Source organism: Oncorhynchus gorbuscha, linkage group LG26, assembly GCF_021184085.1.
Source record: "Oncorhynchus gorbuscha isolate QuinsamMale2020 ecotype Even-year linkage group LG26, OgorEven_v1.0, whole genome shotgun sequence".
NCBI classification, from domain to species: Eukaryota; Metazoa; Chordata; class Actinopteri; order Salmoniformes; family Salmonidae; genus Oncorhynchus; species Oncorhynchus gorbuscha.
The window spans coordinates 11,188,378-11,207,319 of record NC_060198.1 but is presented as its reverse complement, the minus strand read 5'-3'; the positions used below and the strand labels follow the sequence as shown (position 1 = coordinate 11,207,319).

The window sequence follows — 18,942 nt, the reverse complement described above, 5'->3', positions numbered from 1 at the left end:
CTCGCTCTTTTACTCTCGTCTATTCCTGCCCTCATTGTGTTGTGCTTCCTGGAAGGCCAGACCATCAGTCCAGAATGCTCTAGAGTTAGATTCCCCTCCCCCAATCCTAACCTTAACCATTAGTGGGGGAAATGCAAAACTGACCCAAGATCAGAATCCTCCAAACTATCCCAGTAGCTCAGGAAGAACAATAGTGGGGTTCAAATCAAAAGTTTATTTGTCACGTGAGCTGAATACAGCAGGTGCAGACCTTACAGTGAAATGCTTACTTACAGGCTCTAACCAATAGTGCAAAAAAGGTATTCAGTGAACAATAGGTAGGTAAAGAAATAAAAACAACAGTAAAAAGACAGTGAAAAACAGTAGCGAGGCTACACACAGACACCGGTTAGTCAGGCTGATTGAGGTAGTATGTACATGTAGATATGGTTAAAGTGACTATGCATATATGATGAACAGAGAGTAGCTGTAGTGTAAAGAGGGGTTGGCGGTTGGCGGGATACAATGCAGATAGCCAGGTTAGCCAATGTGCGGGAGCACTGGTTGGTCGGGCCAATTGAGGTAGTATGTACATATATACATGAATGTATAGTTATAGTGACTGCATATATGATAAACAGAGAGTAGCAGCAGCATAAAAGAGGGGTCGGGGGGGCACACAATGCAAATAGCCCGGGTAGCCATTTGATTACCCGTTCAGGAGTCTTATGGCTTGGGGGTAAAAACTGTTGAGAAGCCTTTTTGTCCTAGACTTGGCCATGCGGTAGTAGAGAGAACAGCCTATGACTGGGGTGGCTGGGGTCTTTGATCATTTTTAGGGCCTTTCCTCTGACACCGCCTGGTGTAGAAGTCCTGGGTGGCAGCCAGCGTAGCCCCAGTGATGTACGGGGCCGTACGCACTACCTTCTGTAGTGCCTTGTGGTCGGAGGCCGAGCTATTGCCGTACCAGGCTGTGATGCAACCAGTCAGGATTAGAGGTCGACCGATTATGATTTTTCAATGTCGATACCGATTATTGGAGGACCATTTAAAAAATATTTACAGTTGTGGCCATAAGTTGAGAATGACACAAATATTAATTTTCTGCTGCCTCAGTTTGTATGATGGCAATTTGCATATACTCCATAATGTTATGAAGAGTGATCAGATGAATTGCAATTAATTGCAGAGTCCCTCGTTGTCATGCAAATGACCTGAATCCCAAAAAACATTTCCACTGCATTTCAGCCCTGCCACAAAAGGACCAGCTGACATGTCAGTGATTCTCTCGTTAACACAGGTGTGCTTGTTGACAAGTAGATCACTCTGTCATGCTGATTGAGTTTGAATAAGAGACTGGAAGCTTCAAAAGGAGGGTGGTGCTTGGAATCATTGTTCTTCCTCTGTCAAACATGGTTACCTGCAAGGAAACACGTGCCATCATTATTGCTTTGCACAAAAAGGGCTTCACAGGCAAGGATATTGCTGCCAGTAAGTTTGCACCTAAATCAAACATTTATCGGATCATCAAGAACTTCAAGGAGAGCGATTCAATTGTTGTGAAGTACACTTCAGGGCACCCAAGAAAGTCCAGCAAGCGCCAGGACCGTCTCCTAAAGTTGATTCAGCTGCGGGTTCGGGGCACCACCAGTACAGAGCTTGCCCAGGAATGGCAGCAGGCAGGTGTGAGTGCATCTGCACGCATAGTGAGGTGAAGACTTTTGGAGGATGGCCTGGTGTCAAGAAGGGCAGCAAAGAAGCCACATCTCTCCAGGAAAAACATCAGGGACAGACTGATATTCTACAAAAGGTACAGGGATTGGACTGCCGAGGACTGGGGTAAAGTCATTTTTCTCTGAATCCCCTGTCCGATTGTTTGGGGCATCTAGAAAAAAGCCAAGGGAGTGGGCTCACTCACAATTTTGCCTAAGAACACAGCCATGAATAAAGAATGGTACCAACACATCCTCCGAGAGTAACTTCTCCCAACCATCCAGGAACAGTTTTGGTGACGAACAATGCCTTTTCCAGCATGATGGAGCACCTTGCAATAAGGCAAAAGTGATAACTAAGTGGTTCGTGGAACAACAACAAAAATTGATATTTTGGGTCCATGGCCAGGAAACTCCCCAGACCTTATTCCCATTGAGAATTTGTGGTCAATCCTGAAGAGGCGGGTGAACAAACAAAAACCCACAAATTCTGACATTCTGACAAGCATTGATTATGCAAGAATGGGCTGCCATCAGTGGCCCGGAAGTTAATTGACAGCATGCCAGGGCGGATTGCAGAGGTCTTGGAAAAAGAAGGGTCAACACTGCAAATATTGACTCTTTGCATCAACTTCATGTAATTGTCAATAAAAGCCTTTGACACTTATGAAATGCTTGTAATTATACTTCAGTATTCCATAGTAACATCTGACAAAAAAATATCTAAAAGACACTGAAGCAGCAAACTTTGAAAATTCATATTTGTCATTGTCTAAAATTTGGCCGTGTGTGGGGGTGTATGTATATATAATTTAACAATGACAATTACAACAATACTCAATTAACATTTATTTTAACATAATATAATACATAAATAAAATCTATTTAGTCTCAAATAAATAATGAAACATGCTCAATTAGGTTTAAATAATGCAAAAACACAGTGTTGGAGAAGAAAGTAAAAGTGCAATATGTGCCATGTATAAAAGCTAAAGTTATAGTTCCTTGCTCAGAACATGAAAACATGAAAGCCGGTGGTTCAATATTCCCAGTTAAGAAGTCTTAATTTGTAGTTATTATAGGAATTATGACGCATCGACTATTTCTCTCTACACCATTTGTAATTTCATATACCTTTGACTATTGGATGTTCTAATAGGCTCTTTAGTATTGCCAGCCTAATCTCAGGAGTTGTTAGGTTTGAAGTCATTAAACAGCGCTGTGAAGCAAGCATTGCTAAGAGCTGCTGGCAAACACAGTAAAGTTTGAATGAATACATACGAGCCTGCTGCCGCCTACCACTGCTCAGTCAGCCTGCTCTGTCAAATCATAGACTTAATTATAATATAATAAACACAGAAGTACGAGCCTTTGGTCATCAATATGGTCAAATCTGGAAACTATCATTTCGAAAACAAAACTCTTATTCTTTCAGTGAAATACGGAACTGTTCCATATTTTATCGAACGGGTGGCAAACCTAAGTCTAAATACTTCTGTTACATTGCACAACCTTCAATTTTATGTCATAATTATGTAAAATTCTTGCAAATTAGCTCGCAACGAGCCAGGCGGCCCAAACTGTTGCATATACCCTGACTGTGCGTGCAATGAACACGAGAAGTGACAACTTTCCCTGGTTAATATTGCCTGCTAACATGAATTTATTTTAACTAAATATGCAGGTTTAAAAATATATACTTCGGTGTATTGATTTTAAGAAAGGCATTGATGTTTATGGTTAGGTACATTCGTGCAACATTTGCGCTTTTGTGAAATCACGGGGGTAGTAGGCTGTAATTCGATGATAAATTAATCGGCACGGCATTGATTACATGCAACGCAGGACAAGCTAGTTAACCTAGTAATATCATCAACCATGTGTAGTTAACTAGTGATTTATGTGAAGGTTAATTAGTTTTTTTACAAGATAAAGTTTAATGCTAGCTAGTAACTTACCTTGGCTCCTTGCTGCACTTGCATAACAGGTGGTCAGCCTGCCACACAGTTTCCTCATGGAATGCAATGTAATTGACGTCCGAAAGTGCAGATTACCGATTGTTAACTTGAAATCGGCCATAATTAATCGGCCAACCTCTAGTCAGGATGCTCTCGATGTTGCAGCTGTAGAACCTTTTTTGAGGATCTCCATACCAAATCTTATTAGACTGTCATGACGGTCTTGGTGTGTTTTGACCATTCTAGTTTGGTGATGTGGACACCAAGGATCTTGAAGCTCTCAACCTGCTCCACTACAGTGCCGTCGATGAGAATGGGGGCATGCTCGGTCCTCCTTTTCCTGTAGTCTATAATCATCTCCTTAGTCTTGGTTACATTGAGGGATAGGTTGTTATTCTGACACCACCCGGCCAGGTCTCTGACCTCCTCCCTATAGGCTGTCCCGTCCTTGTCGGTGATCAGGCCTACCACTGTTGTGTCGTCTGCAAACGTAATGGTGTTGGAGTTATGCCTGGCCATGCAGTCGTAGGTGAACAGGGAGTACAGGTGGGGACTGAGCACGTACCCCTGGGGGACTCCAGTGTTGAGGATCAGCATGGCAGATGTTGCTACCTACCCTCACCACCTGGGGGCGGCCCATTAGGAAGTCCAGGATCCAGTTGCAGAGGGAGTTGTTTAGTCCCAGGATACTTAGCTTAGTGATGAGCTTTGAGGGCACTACGGTGTTGAACGCTGAGCTGTAGTCAATGAATAGCATTCTCACATAAGTGTTCCTTTTGTCCAGGTGGGAAAGGGCAATGTGGAGTGCAATAGAGATTGCATCATCTGTGGATCTGTTTGGGCGGTATGCAAATTGGAGTGGGACTATGGTTTCTGGGTTAATTGTGTTGATGTGAGCCTTTACCAGCCTTTCAAAGCACTTCATGGCTAGATGGCTATGGTGATAAAGTGCTACGGGTCTGTAGTCATTTAGGCAGGTTGCCTTCTTGGGCACAGGGACTATGGTGGTCTGCTTGAAACATGTTGGAATTACAGACTCAATCAGGGACATGTTGAAAATGTCAGTGAAGACACCTGCCAGTTGGTTAGGGGGTGGCCAGGGCAGGGGTTTGGAAAAGGAAAGAATAGCTCCTAGTACAGCGCTGAATAATAATGGATCGAGGTACAGTAGGAAGTGAGGGAGTGAGTCCATCGATCATTAACCTAACCACACTACTTAGAATGCAGGGCCGAGGAGCAAAGTCCACCCCGATGTACACACCATGCAATCCAACAGCAGTTCCTGGTCACTACCCACGATGCAACAGTGTTCAGGTATACACAGTGTCGTTCTGTCAGCAGACGACATATTGCAATACTACTACCACTTTTAACTTGTGGTCAACACAGCTCAAGGAATCTGTACTTTTCATTTCCTAATGGGGGGGATTTGGTGAAGGAGCCACAAGTTCTAGGTCTGTTGATGTTTTACCAGCACCCGGAAGACTGTAGAAACACACTCAACATGCCTCCCTCGCTCTCTCTCTTTCTCTCCTATCTGTTCTTCTCTGCTATCATATCATAACTTTATCACCATAGCCATCTACAGTCTGGTACAGTCAGGGTCAAAACTGCCGAGGCTGTTTGCAGTGTTACAAAAAAACACAAGTGAGAATAAGATTGATTGGACAACCAGGAAGAGTTGATAGACTAGATAGTCAACAGTATAGTGTGTGTGTGAGTGACTGAAGTCTTTGTTACTAAGGCGATGTGGGGTGTGTCGCAACAGCGCAACAATTAAATCGGAACTCATTGTCTGAACCCACTGCCTTGCCCAGGAGAACACTGCCACAGATTCACACACAAAAAAAAAATATATATATATATAAGCGTGTGGTACCAGGATAGACTGCATACCTACTATTTTGACATTATTTTTCAATGTCATCTAATTCATTATTATCTAATGGTAATTGGTACAGTTGAAAGGACAAGACACTCCCAAGCTTGGGAAAAGGAGAAATGCGTGCCACACCTCTTAACACAGAGCAAGAGAGAAATGGGGAGTAGGAGAGGTGGGAGACATGTTCTGTGTCCATGATGAGTAAGCTTGTAGCTGTAACGTGTAGCTGCAAGCTCAGACAGAAATGCCTATTGGCCAACGCCCCGTTCACTGTGAACCCCCATAGGTCAGGTAGCTTGCTGACTGGGCTGTGACTCGACTGTTCTCAATGGAGCTCAGATGGGCACACGTACCTCCTTAAGGGCCTAGAGTGAGACCTGTGCATACTACACACACACTGACACTCCCATGGCAACGTGGTGACTTTTCTGTGACTCACCAGTCTGTTGTTCCAAATGCTAGTGAGATAAGTATGCATGAGGGCTCTCTGGGTGGAGGGTCTAGAATAACACACACACCAATGTATTTTCTCTCTGAACCCTGGGGGGGGGGGGGAACGCAGGAAGGTCATTAGTGAGAAATACACAATTATACAGGGCATCTCCACTACACTCCTGGTCTCTGTGGGAAACACATGACAACTCTCCAGTTCTAGAGGTTGAAACATTAAACACACACACACACACATCCCCATTCTGAGCCCCGGGGCTAACACAGGAGGGTGTGCTACGACCACTCACATCAGTAACAGGCTCACGGCTTGACAGACCCACAGAGCAGCTCCAGGCTCATTTCAGACCAGGATTGTTATGCACGCTGGTACAGTAGTGCTACTCTCTCGCACGTACAAAAAAACAAATACTTCGGAGCGGCATAAAATAACAATGAGTTAAATGTGATTTCCAGAGGGATGACAATTTAGATGTTTAAAACAAAGTCCTGTATGAGATGAAACGAATATGCTTTTGCATAGTAACGCTCATAGATACATGTTGACTGTTTACTGTATTAGGTCATAATCACATGTATGCAAATGCAGTACCTGGAGACGCCTGGGTTGCATACGAGGACAGGCAGCGGTAGCCAGGAATGTTAGTGCATCCGCCCATCATGTGCAAACACGCCCGGGGGACAACATGCTGTCACGGCTCGCCACATTCTCTCCTAGCTACTACAAGGTGGGAAGTAGATCCGCTTTCCTTCATTCCTGTCATCCTGCCGTACGGTAGTCAGTTCAACCCTCCACCTCATTTCCATAGCTGCATATATTTGGAAACAAACACATTTTGTCAGGCTTTTCCGGTGACGGCAATATCAAGTGAATCTGTAGGCGACTCTGTCATACCTCCCATAGGAAGTATTTCATATTGTATGTATTTTCGGCCTGAGTCTAGAAATGGGCAGGTAAATCTAATGGTTTAAAAGCGTCAAATGAATACCCACTCTCGTACGAGTAAGGAATAGCAGTGCAACATCGACTTAAAAAAGATTTCTGCATCGTTCATCTTAGCTGATCTTGGACGAATGGCGCATTCGTGTGGAATTGTGTGACGTCTCAAGCTGCTACATTCATGCATATGAAAAATGAGATGCGCGTAAACAGAAACACGTTGACACACTCTCACACACTTGGCTTTTGCTCTTTGGGAGAATGGCTCTAAACAGCCTGACTCTTGTATCATGCATGCGTCCCACGGACTCTCCCACAATCCTATCCAGTTTACACACACACAGCATGTCAGTAATGGCTGTGCCCAGCAAAGAATCCCATCCCTTCAGTCACAGTAACTCCCATCACCGCAAACATCTGAACCACACACGGGTGACATTGTAGAGTGGCCACTAACATCACGTGCCGCTCCCATCGCATTTAACTGCAATGAGCGAGCCATCATTGATCATGTGTTGAGTGTAGAAGTCGTGACGATTTGTTCACAGTGAAACTGAGTGTTTTATATTGAGGAGTGGATGTGGGTCATCCTCCAACCAGCTCTCTCCTGCACCAGAGGTTATTTTGAGTCTGAAGACCATCAGAATTAGGAATGTGTGCAATGTGAGACACACACACACACTCACTCTCACTTGGCCTTTGCTCGTTGGGAAAATGGCTCCAAACAGAAAAAGTACCAAAAAAAATGCATTTAATTGTAAGAAACTTTTAGAATTATTGGTCTAATTCTAGACATTCAGTTCGATAGCATTGGTTTTAATATCCCCATGTAATGTTAATGGAGAGCTAGCATGGCTGCAACAGAATGAGTCGGCATTTAAATGGTTTCATAATGATAAGCCATGTTGGGCCAACTGAGGGATCAGTGAAGTGGGGAAGAGTAGGTCGGGTCCAAACCAACACGGCAGAAGGAATGCACTTTATCCGTATGACGATACTTCAGGTGGGAACGGGGAACAGGGGATACCTAGTCAGTTGTGTCTTCCGCATTTAACCCAACCCCTCTGAATCCGAGTGGTGCGGAGGGCTGCATTAATCTGCATCCGCCTCTTCGGCGCCAAGGTGAGAGAAAGAGAGAGAGAGAGAGAGAGAGAGAGAGAGAGAGAGAGAGAGATATACTGCCGGGAAAAATGACTTGATAAGGATTGAAAAAGAACTGAGGTGGGAGTGTTTTGAAATGGTTAAATCAGCCAGTGATAAATGCCATAAAGCGTTGGACCTGTATTTACAGGTGAAGGAGGTGTGGCGTTTTGAGGAGGAACTGTGTGTGTGTTCACCATGAAGGTGTTGTCTTAGGAGGAATAGGGTGTGTATGAATGACGACTTACTTTCTCACACATGAGAAACCCGTCTAGCGGGTTCTGGGAGCTGATACTGTCAGTCGGCAGCCGGCAGGCAGGCAGGTGTCTAGCTCCCACAGCCGTATGTATAGGCGGAGGCTCAGCCCGGGGTTAAAGGCCGCGGGGGCTTAGCAGTTGGCATTCCTGTCCTGCAGCTGTCTCTCTGCCCCCTCCGCTCCTATCCCAGCAGCCTTTGCTGTTGATTCGGTGTTGTCATTTCTGGCACTGTTCAGAGGGAGGGCATTCATTCACCTATCTGTACTCTTACCTGGGGAAAAGAGTATGAAATAAGATGTATTTTAACTAACGGCCTAATTAATATTTACCTCTTTTTTTTTAAAGACAGGTTAGAAGAATAAAGACGGCAAACTGTAAAATAATTGAGTGGTATGATTGTAATTTGCGGCAAAATGTGGAAGATAAAATAATTCTCTAAATGTTCTCTTTTTTTTTTGTCTTTCAGGTCTTCTCCTCCATTGTTGTTGGTTTGAGCCCAGGAGGCCACCATGGAAATGCAGAGTGGGTTCAAAATCTGGCTATATTGTTCTCCCCCTTTCACAACCTTTATTTTTTAGATTTCTTCCTTTGTTTTCTTCCTCTTCTTGGCTATCACCTTCCTCTTCTCTTAATTCCTCCTCTCCCTCATATTCCTTCCTCTCCTTTGTTCAACTGAACACAATGTCTTCCCCTTAGTGCAATTAACAAGCATGTTAGATGCATAATAGGTAACTTCCAAGTGCAGTGTTGTCTCTAGTAACCCCTCTTGCTCTCCCTCCTAGTGCGTTAACAAGTGTCAGCTATTATTCTAAGTGCAGTCCATAATAACCACATAGATCTCCCCTCTTTCCCTCTGTAGTGGGCGCGCCCTGAGGGAACTAACAAGTGTGTTGAACATGGATAATATATAACTTCAAAGTGCACTTCCAGTCTAACCTCTCTGCCCTCCTTCCCTCCGTAGTGGGCAATGACGGGAGGGTGAAGGTGAAAGAGTGGCAGCAGACCTACTACGCCGGGGACTCTGGGATCCAGTCAGGAGCCACCACAGTGAGGACCGATGACGACGGGACCGAGTACAGCACCAAGCAGTACAGCACCGTCACCACCACCGTCGTCTCAGAGAACCCTGCTGGTGAGACGCGCTCAGTTTAGTGCTTTGAATACACGCGCTCAAATTGACATAAAGAAACATTCAAAAATACAACCTGCTGCAAACATGCACTGTGTCACTTAGGACCATGGAGTTAAAACACACACACACAAACATTCACACACACACCTTATTACTGCTTAATACTAAACTATCATTCAAACCCAACATCTAAAAATACAAACCACAGCATTCTCCTCCCTCCCTGTAGAAGTGGAGTCTCAGTATGCCCTGACCCGGGCCCAGCGTGTCCGAGCGGCCATGTTCCCAGAGACGGTGATGGAGGGCACGACCATCCTGTCCACCCAGACTGACCCGTCCCAGATGACCAACGTCCAGCGGCTGGCCGAGCCCTCGCAGCTCCTCAAGACGGCCATCGTCCACCTCATCAACTACCAGGACGACGCCGAGCTGGCCACGCGCGCCATCCCCGAGCTCACCAAGCTGCTCAACGATGAGGACCAGGTACAGTACGGGTTGTTTGATACGTCTGTCTTTGCGTCTTTGACTGTGCCTTTTAAACAGCTTGGAAAATTCCAGAAAATGATGTCATGGCTTAGAAGCTTCTAATAGGCTAATTGACATAATTTGACTCAATTGGAGGTGGACCAATGGATGTATTTCAAGGCCTACCTTCAAACTCAGTGCCTCTTTGCTTGACATCATGGGAAAATCCCCAAAAATCAGCCAAGACCTTAGAAATATTTTTGTAGACCTTGGGAGCAATTTCCAAAAGCCTGGAGGTATAACTTTCATATGTACAAACAATAGTGAGCAAGTATAAACACCATGGGACCACGTGGACGTCATACCGCTCAGGAAGGAGACACATTCTGTCTCCTAGAGATGAAGTACTTTGGTGCAAAAAGTGCAAATCAATCCCAGAACAACAACAAAAGACCTTGTGAAGATGCTGGAGGAAACGGGTACAAAAGAATCTATATCCACAGTAAAAATGAGTCCTATATCGACATAAAAGGCCGCTCAGCAAGGAAGAAGCCACTGCTCCAAAACCTCCATAAAAAGCCAGACTATGGTTCGCAACTGCACATGGGGACAAAGATTGTACTTTTTGGAGAAGTGTCCTCTGGTCTGATGAAACAAAAATAGAACTGTTTGGCCATAATGACCATCGTTATGTTTGGAGGAAAAGGGCGGAGGCTTGCAAGCCAAAGAACACCGTGAAGCATGGGGGTGGCAGCATCCTGTTGTGGGGGTGCTTTGCTGCAGGAGGGACTGGTGCACTTCACAAATAGATGGCATCATGAGGCGGGAAAGGTATGTGGCTATATTGAAGCAACAACTCAAGACATTTGTCAGGAAGTTACAGCTTGGTCACAAATGGGTCTTCCAAATGGACAATGACCCCAAGAATACTTACAAAGTATTGGCAAAATGGCTTAAGGACAACAAAGTCAAGGTATCGGTGGCCAACACAAAGCCCTGACCTCAATCCTATAGAAAATCTGTGAATAGAATTGAAAAAGTGTGTGCGAGCAAGGAGGCTGACAAACCTGACTCAGTTACACCAGCTTTGTCAGGAGAAATTGGCCAAAATTCACCCAACTTATTGTAGGAAGCTTGTGGAAGGCTACCCAAAACATTTGACCCAAGATCAACAATGTAAAGGCAATGCTACCAAATACTAATTGAGTGTACGAAACCTTCTGACCCACTGGGAATGGATGAAAGAATAAAAGCGGAAATAAATCATTCTCTCTACTATTATTCTGACATTTCATTCTTAAAATAAAGTGTTGATCCTAACTGACCTAAGACGGGGAATTTTTACTAGGATTAAATGTCAGGAATTGTGAACAACGGAGTTTAAATGTATTTGGCTAAGGTGTATGTAAACTTCCGACCTCAACTGTACATTTGACTACACCATTTATAGAATAGAAGAGGCATTCTTTTAATTTCAATTTCCTTGAATTCATTTGAATTGCAATTCTGAACCATGTTTACTACTTCAGTTGAATTGGAATTTGAGGCATTTACAATTCTGAAAAGAGCACAACCATGCATGTTTCTTTTATCTGCCCTCGGCATCAAGCCATCAATCCACTCTTGTCATTTAGACATTGATTCGTTCAATCACTCATTCGTTCATGTTATTTACCACTAGTAATCACAGGTGGTAGTCAACCTGGCTGTCATTCATTCACATTGCTGTACTTCTCCAATAGTCAATATCTCTGCATTTTTCCCTTCATTCCAACGAACCAAACCCCCCTCTACGCTCTTCCAGGTGGTAGTCAACAAAGCCTCCCTGATCGTCAACCAGCTGACCCGCAAGGAGGCGTCTCGCCGGGCGCTGATGGCGTCGCCCCAGATGGTGGCGGCGGTGGTGCGGGCCATGCAGAACACCGGGGACATGGAGACAGCCCGGGCTACAGCCAGCATCCTCCACAACCTGTCCCACCAGAGAGAGGGCCTGCTCTCCATCTTCAAGTGCGGGGGCATCCCTGCCCTGGTCCGCATGCTCAGGTAGGAGTCTGAGGGACTGCGTGTGGGAGTGCATCCTCTCATCCTCTCTTCCTCTCATTCTCGCAACTCCCTTATTTTGTGGCCTTCTATTGACAAAGCATTTGACAGTTCATTATGAGTCTTACTATGTTCATCTCTGGAAATCCTTACGGTAACTCTCTCCCTCTGTCAGTTCTCCCATGGAGTCTGTGCTGTTCTATGCCATCACCACCCTCCACAACCTGCTACTGCACCAGGAGGGAGCCAAGATGGCGGTGCGCCTGGCCGACGGACTGCAGCGAATGGTGCCTCTGCTGAAGAAGAGCAACCCCAAGTTCCTGGCCATCACCACCGACTGCCTGCAGCTGCTGTCCTACGGCAACCAGGAGAGCAAGGTGTGTGTGTGTGTGGGGGTGGGGGGTGAATGACAGTGTGTTTGAATGATTGCCCTGTGTTGGCATGGGTGTGGCTGCCATAGTAATTCTGTGACTGCATGCTTATGAGCATGTGTGGATATGAGACAGGTGTGGCCGGGTAGGGATGTCTTGCCTGTGGTTTAATGGGTAAGTGCATGTTTTGACCCTTTTGACGATGTTCCCATTAACCTTGTAATGCCTAAACCCCTACTGGAAAAATGAGGAATTGCGCACGTCCAAACATGTCACGAGCTGGACTAAAAGTGAATGTCCACACTTTGCTGCTCATAGAAATGCTATTGCTTGATTCATATGGTTTAAACTCCATTTTTCCCCATCATCCCTCTCTCAGCTGATCATCCTGGCTAACAGTGGTCCGGAGGGCCTGGTCCACATCATGAGGAACTACAGCTATGAGAAGCTCCTGTGGACCACCAGCCGCGTGCTCAAAGTTCTCTCTGTCTGCCCCAGCAACAAACCTGCCATCGTGGATGCTGGTAAGTGTATTAGATTTGCAACGAGCGACACTGGTTTTAATTAATAGAAATTGTATTTTTTTCCCCCTCAGTTGTAATGCTATGAGATTATGAAGGATGTACATATTTTGCAGTTAAAGGAGTTAGAAAAGAGATTATCTATCCCTCTCTCTGTTTCCCTCTGTCAGGCGGGATGCAGGCTCTGGGGATGCACCTGACAGGCTCCAGTCAGCGTCTGATGCAGAACTGTCTGTGGACCCTGAGGAACCTGTCTGACGCCGCCACGAAACAGGTGAGAACTCCTACCTTCCAACCTAGAGCCATATAGACTGTTTCCACCCTGCTGTCTGCTTCTCTCATTTGTCCTAACCTTTGACCTTTTAACCTCACTTGCATTTACTCTAAATGTTCTTATTTATTGCAACAGCCATGTGTTTAAGAACCACTAATATACTACAGATGAACTAAACTCTCTGTCTCTCTCTAGGAGGGTCTGGACAGTCTCCTTCAGACTCTCGTTGGTCTCCTGAGCTCTGACGACGTCAACATGCTCACCTGCTCCACTGGCATCCTCTCCAACCTCACCTGCAACAACGCTCGCAACAAGGCCATGGTCACCCAGGGCAACGGCATCGAGGCGCTCATCCACGCCGTCCTGAGGGCGGGAGAGAAGGAGGACGTGGCGGAGCCGGCCGTGTGCGCCCTGCGTCACCTGACGTCGCGCCACTCCGACGCCGAGGTGGCCCAGAATGCCGTGCGCATGCATTATGGCATTCCCGCGATCGTCAAGCTGCTCAACCAGCCCTACTACTGGCCTGTCATCAAGGTGAGAGGCAGGATGGAGGGGTGTATAGAGGGACAACCAGCCCTACTACTGGCCTGTCGTCAAGGTGAGAGGCAGGATGGAGTGGTGTATAGAGGGACAACCAGCCCTACTACTGGCCTGTCATCAAGGTGAGAGGCAGGATGGAGGGGTGTATAGAGGGACAACCAGCCCTACTACTGGCCTGTCATCAAGGTGAGAGGCAGGATGGAGGGGTGTATAGAGGGACAACCAGCCCTACTACTGGCCTGTCATCAAGGTGAGAGGATAGGAGAGGCAGGATGGAGGGGTGTATAGAGGGACAACCAGCCCTGCTACTGGCCTGTCACCAAGGTGAGCGGGGGAGAAAGAGTGAGGGGTTGTGGGATAGAGAGATGAATAGTTGACAGATGGTTGCCCAGGGAGAGGGCTAAACATTCACGTAACCGGCTGCTTAATTCGCTATGAGGTGAGAAGTAGGAGGCTTAAGGAGAGATGGAAAGAGGAAGACAAGGTTGTGATGGAAGAAGGAAAATGAGGGATGAGAAAGAAGCTACATAGAGAACGGGGAGAGGGAGAGAAATGGCATCGCAAGAGAAACTGTAAACGATGATGAGATGGGTGATATTTGTAAAACTAACAGTCTCTAACCAAAAAATGTTTTGCTATCTTTGTGCTCACTAATCAAAATGGCATCTCTAACCCCGCCTCTCTCTTGTCCTCAGGCTGTGGTTGGTCTGATCCGTAACCTGGCACTGTGCCCAGACAACCAGACCCCTCTGAGAGACGCCGGGGCCATCCCACGCCTGGTCAATCTGCTGCTCAAAGCCCACCAGGACGCCCAGAAACACGGCTCCGCCGCACAGCAGACATACCAGGTAGATGGAGAAACAGATCTATTGACTTAAAAAATATATAAATATGTATATAAATAAATGTATCCAACGGTTATTCTTAACCTCCCTAGTCTCTCTTTTTGTTACTGACTCTTGCTTTCTCGCACTCTCTCAGGATGGTGTGAGGATGGAGGAGATCGTGGAGGGATGCACAGGGGCCCTGCACATCATGGCCAGAGACCCCATCAACAGGGGAGAGATCGCCAGCATGCAGACCATCCCACTCTTTGTACAGGTAAGATTTTTTTTAAAATCTCATACGTTTCTTGCTTTTAAGACGGCAATATCTCCGTTGCCGCTTATGTCTCCTGTAGTGTGTGTGTGTGTGTGTGTGTGTGTGTGTGTGTGTGTGTGTGTGTGTGTGTGTGTGTGTGTGTGTGTGTGTGTGTGTGTGTGTGTGTGTGTGTGTTAACCATCGTCTCCCTCCTCCTACCTAGCTGCTGTACTCTCCAGTGGAGAACGTGAAGCGCGTGTCAGCGGGGGCTCTGTGTGAGCTGGCCCTGGACAAGCAGTCTGCGGAGATGATCGACGCAGAGGGAGCCTCCGCGCCGCTCATGGAGCTGCTGCACTCCAACAACGAGGGCATCGGTGAGACCACTTCTCTTAAAAGCACATCAAGAATCAGGATTTGCAATAAACTAGTTTCACATTTTTTAAATTTTATTAGTTGTACGGTACAAGAATGGCATACATCGTCCAGCGAAATGCCTACTTGCGGGTTCCTTCTCGACAATGCGACAGGGTAGCCTAGTGGTTAGAGCGTTGGACTAGTAACTGAAAGGTTGCAAGTTCGAATCCCCGAGCTGACAAGGCACAAATCTGTCGTTCTGCCCCTGAACAGGCAGTTAACCCACTGTTCCTAGGCCGTCATTGAAAATAAGAATTTTTTTCTTAACTGACTTGCCTAGTAAAAAAAAAGGTTAAAATTATTATTATTTTTTAAATGCAACAACAATACGAACACAAACAAAGTAAATGGTTCAGTAGAATAAACATTTTAGCGTAAGTAAAATACAGGAAGGCGCAATCTATAGTCCCAATATTTACAAGTTTTGGGGATGGGGGCAAGTGTATAAATGTAGCAGTATAATAAGTCTGGTAGCAAGGTGCTGATGGCTTGTAGTTAGAAACTGTCTCTGAGCCTGTTGGCATCAGACCTCGTGATCCAATACCGTCTGCTGGACAGAAAGGGAGAGAACAGCTCGTGATGGGATGTGTGGCGTCCTTGATGACACTGCATGCCTTCCTCGGGCACCGTTTCCAGTAGATGTCCTAAAATGGGTAGGAGCGCGGTACCAGTGATGCACTGGGCCGTCATCACCACCCTCTGGAGGGCCTTGCGGATAGATTCAGAGGTCGTTGTTTGGCTCCATTTGAGAGGTCGTTTTTACCTGGAAGAGAATGCTTTTTTTTGTCTGACTGTGTAATGGGCTACATTTCCATAAACCAGTGGAGCCTCAACGGGTGTAATTCTCTGCTGGTTTTCATCTCTCTCTCGCATTTAATCGACCCATTATTGAGTCTGGGTCACATCTGATCTCTTAACTCAATTGTTGAATGACATCAGGATTGAGAAGTAGCATTGCACACTGCAGCCATTTGATTCCCCCTGATACATCCTCTCAGAACTTGGGAGGAGATTGACTTACTGTGTCAGCCAATCAATATGTCCGTGTGATAACCTTGCTCCTCCCTCCCAGCCACCTACGCAGCCGCCGTTCTCTTCCGCATCTCCGAGGACAAGAACTCCGACTACAAGAAGCGTGTGTCCGTGGAGCTCACGCACTCCCTGTTCAAGCACGACCCCGCCGCCTGGGAAATGGTGAGTGGGAGCTATGCTCGGCCTCTAGCGCCCTCTGTGGCGAGGAGGGAGCCACTGCAGGATCTAATAACAAATTGAGGTTTAACTGAAGAAAATGCTTCGAGCGGTAATTTAACATTGATAAAAATGCATGTATTACATTTTTTGGCGATTCTTACATGTGAAGTATTTTAGTTTCTGTAAAATGGCAGTGTAATATTTTGTATTTAGAGAAAGGTAGATAATGCAGGTTAAGAAAACAGGTGACAGTGTTGGCAGTTTGACACGGTTTCTGTCGTCCATATATGGGCAACTCGCTGACTTGACTTTGACCTTTCACCTCTCGTGACCCCCTCCCCAGGCCCACAACGCTGTCCCCATGGAGGCAGGCTACGCAGCCGACGGTGAGTAACTCACTCTGGCAGAAAGGTGCTCATACTGACATGGGGCAGAACAGAACGCTGGCTGTGGCTCTGTGGGTTCATGTGCCAGATGGTCACTATAAAGTTAAATGTATTGCTTTGCTATATTTGAATTTCTGACATGATTATACTGTATTAAGGAGAGAGAAAGCAATTGATCTATGTAACTTCAACCATGTTAAAAGTGAGCCCCCCCCCTGTTTTATGATTGAAATAAGGGTATCATCTCCAGATAACTTAATGTTTTGCAAAGTGTTGATCTAAGTGTGTGTGTGTGTGTGTGTGTGTGTGTGTGTGTGTGTGTGTGTGTGTGTGTGTGTGTGTGTGTGTGTGTGTGTGTGTGTGTGTGTGTGTGTGTGTGTGTGTGTGTGTGTGTGTGTGTTTCAGAGCTGGATGCAGGCTACCCCCATTATGTAGACTACCCTGCTGACATGCCCATGGAAGGCGAGATGGGGATGTCCGATGTCGAGTACCAGAACGGCGGCATGAGGCAACCGGGATATGCTGAGCGCTATTAGGACAACGGTCCGTGCATACAGCCAATAGACAAATGTACACGCGCGCAGATACACGAAAGACCGAGCAGCCTTTAGTTACATGCACCTATTATTCTAAAAACAAGTCACACCACTTTTTTAAAAATAAAGATGCTGTTCTCTCTACAGACCACTGAAGGGAGGAAGAAGCAATCACACAGAACCTTCAAGTGGAAGGATGTCAATCGGTCTCCGCTCACCTCGATGTAGTATATGCAATTATCACTGACTTGTGGGACTCCGAATCTAACAGGGCTTGCCATCTGTTTTCTAAGCATAATATTGATGATGCACCGGTTTTTAGTCGAGGACGCTTCAAGGTTGTTGTGCGCTTTTCGGTGGGTAATCGATGCCAAAGAGATTTTATTTTGTGACGATAATCATGTAGCTTCCTTTTAAAATGCTTTTTCAAAGCTAGTTGAAAACACTGCCAGAGGTGACTGGACAATGTGTATTGTACTGCTCACGTGCTTTCTTTCTGTGTAACGGTTTCTTTTAACACTATTTGCTGTTAACGTTTTTCCAACTGTGTTTCTCGAAAGTCTGCATGAGTTAATTCATGAGCTAGTAAGGAGTTAATACTGACTCGGTGGTGTAATATACTTACATTGACTCTCACAGTAAAAGGGAACCCAATAGGGGGAGTCTACTGGCCCTAAATCAAGAACCTTAGGTGGAACGCTACTGACAGGGAATTTGTCTTTCTACAGAAAATGTTTTTACTTCAATTTTTGTTTAAGAAAATAAAGAATATATTAAAGTACAGGCAGGCTGGCTATTGATTTTACTGTCTGGGAAATACTGTATATCTGGGGCAATGCCATACTGTTTTTTTGTTGCTCTGTACAGCAAATCTTTCCTACCCAAATTTAGGGAAAGTACTCTTTATCCAATGATGATACATAGCTAGTTCTGCTGAAGTCAGAACCGCCACTCTTCATGGGACGGTAGGAGTTACTTGCATCACTATCTAGCGAGAACATTTTCAGTAGTCTCTCAGCCTAAAACGGTCACATTGTTTTGAGGAATTTTCACTGCATAAAATGGTTTGGCTCCATCTAGTGGTCTGCTGAGAAACCCGGAGCCCATGCATCAAGTTCAACAAGCCCAGAGACCTGGCTATAGCACGTGATTTTATAATACTCAATTAGCCTACATTAATGTGCAACATGTACCCTAAATGATTTCTTAAATTACAGGTGTCATTTAAGGCTGTGGTCTGGGCACACATTAGAATTGTATTTCAGATAAACATTATTAAAATTGTCTCACTCAGGATGCTTTACTCCTAAATTGAACAAAACCAAATATTGTATTTGCTGTAGGTGAAGCAGAGCAGAAAAAAATGAATGCTATTTAATTGGTTACGGTCACTGAAATTGTGTTACCGCAAAGACGACCAAAGGAATTCTCCAGATAAATATAGAAGGGGTGGTAACCGTCAACATCCTACCAGAGCTTCAGCTAAAACTATGTAGTACGGGACTACTGATTTCTGTATAATTTCTGCAACGCAAATCTACTTCTAAAACCGCAATGCAAAAATCAACTACATGCAATGATGGAATTCTGGCCTGAGTTTCAAATTGGAGTCTGCTCTACCTGACACGCACACGCTGTCATTCCAAACCCTGGGTAAAGAGGGTCAGAAAATGT

At 45.5% G+C, this 18,942-nt stretch overlaps 1 protein-coding gene across 4 annotated transcripts in view; it reads left to right on the top strand.

Annotated features, from left to right (window-relative positions):
- Nucleotides 1-18,051, top strand: part of LOC124015242 (junction plakoglobin-like) — a 31,103-nt gene extending 13,052 nt beyond the window's left edge. The window contains exons 2-16 of one of the 4 annotated variants that reach the window (XM_046330319.1): nucleotides 8,785-8,840; nucleotides 9,280-9,450; nucleotides 9,680-9,933; nucleotides 11,720-11,958; nucleotides 12,131-12,332; nucleotides 12,706-12,850; nucleotides 13,018-13,121; nucleotides 13,317-13,655; nucleotides 14,357-14,509; nucleotides 14,643-14,762; nucleotides 14,965-15,115; nucleotides 16,228-16,349; nucleotides 16,690-16,732; nucleotides 17,150-17,275; nucleotides 17,416-18,051. In XM_046330319.1, coding sequence (XP_046186275.1) covers nucleotides 8,828-8,840; nucleotides 9,280-9,450; nucleotides 9,680-9,933; nucleotides 11,720-11,958; nucleotides 12,131-12,332; nucleotides 12,706-12,850; nucleotides 13,018-13,121; nucleotides 13,317-13,655; nucleotides 14,357-14,509; nucleotides 14,643-14,762; nucleotides 14,965-15,115; nucleotides 16,228-16,349; nucleotides 16,690-16,732; nucleotides 17,150-17,268 — 2,175 coding nt within the window. In that variant the 5' untranslated portion in view covers nucleotides 8,785-8,827 and the 3' untranslated portion in view covers nucleotides 17,269-17,275; nucleotides 17,416-18,051. Of the gene's footprint in view, nucleotides 1-8,784; nucleotides 8,841-9,279; nucleotides 9,451-9,679; nucleotides 9,934-11,719; nucleotides 11,959-12,130; nucleotides 12,333-12,705; nucleotides 12,851-13,017; nucleotides 13,122-13,316; nucleotides 13,656-14,356; nucleotides 14,510-14,642; nucleotides 14,763-14,964; nucleotides 15,116-16,227; nucleotides 16,350-16,689; nucleotides 16,733-17,137 lie in introns of all 4 variants that reach the window. The other 3 variants (XM_046330317.1, XM_046330318.1, XM_046330315.1) reach the window with 3 other exon arrangements.
- Nucleotides 18,052-18,942: the final 891 nt, after the last annotated feature.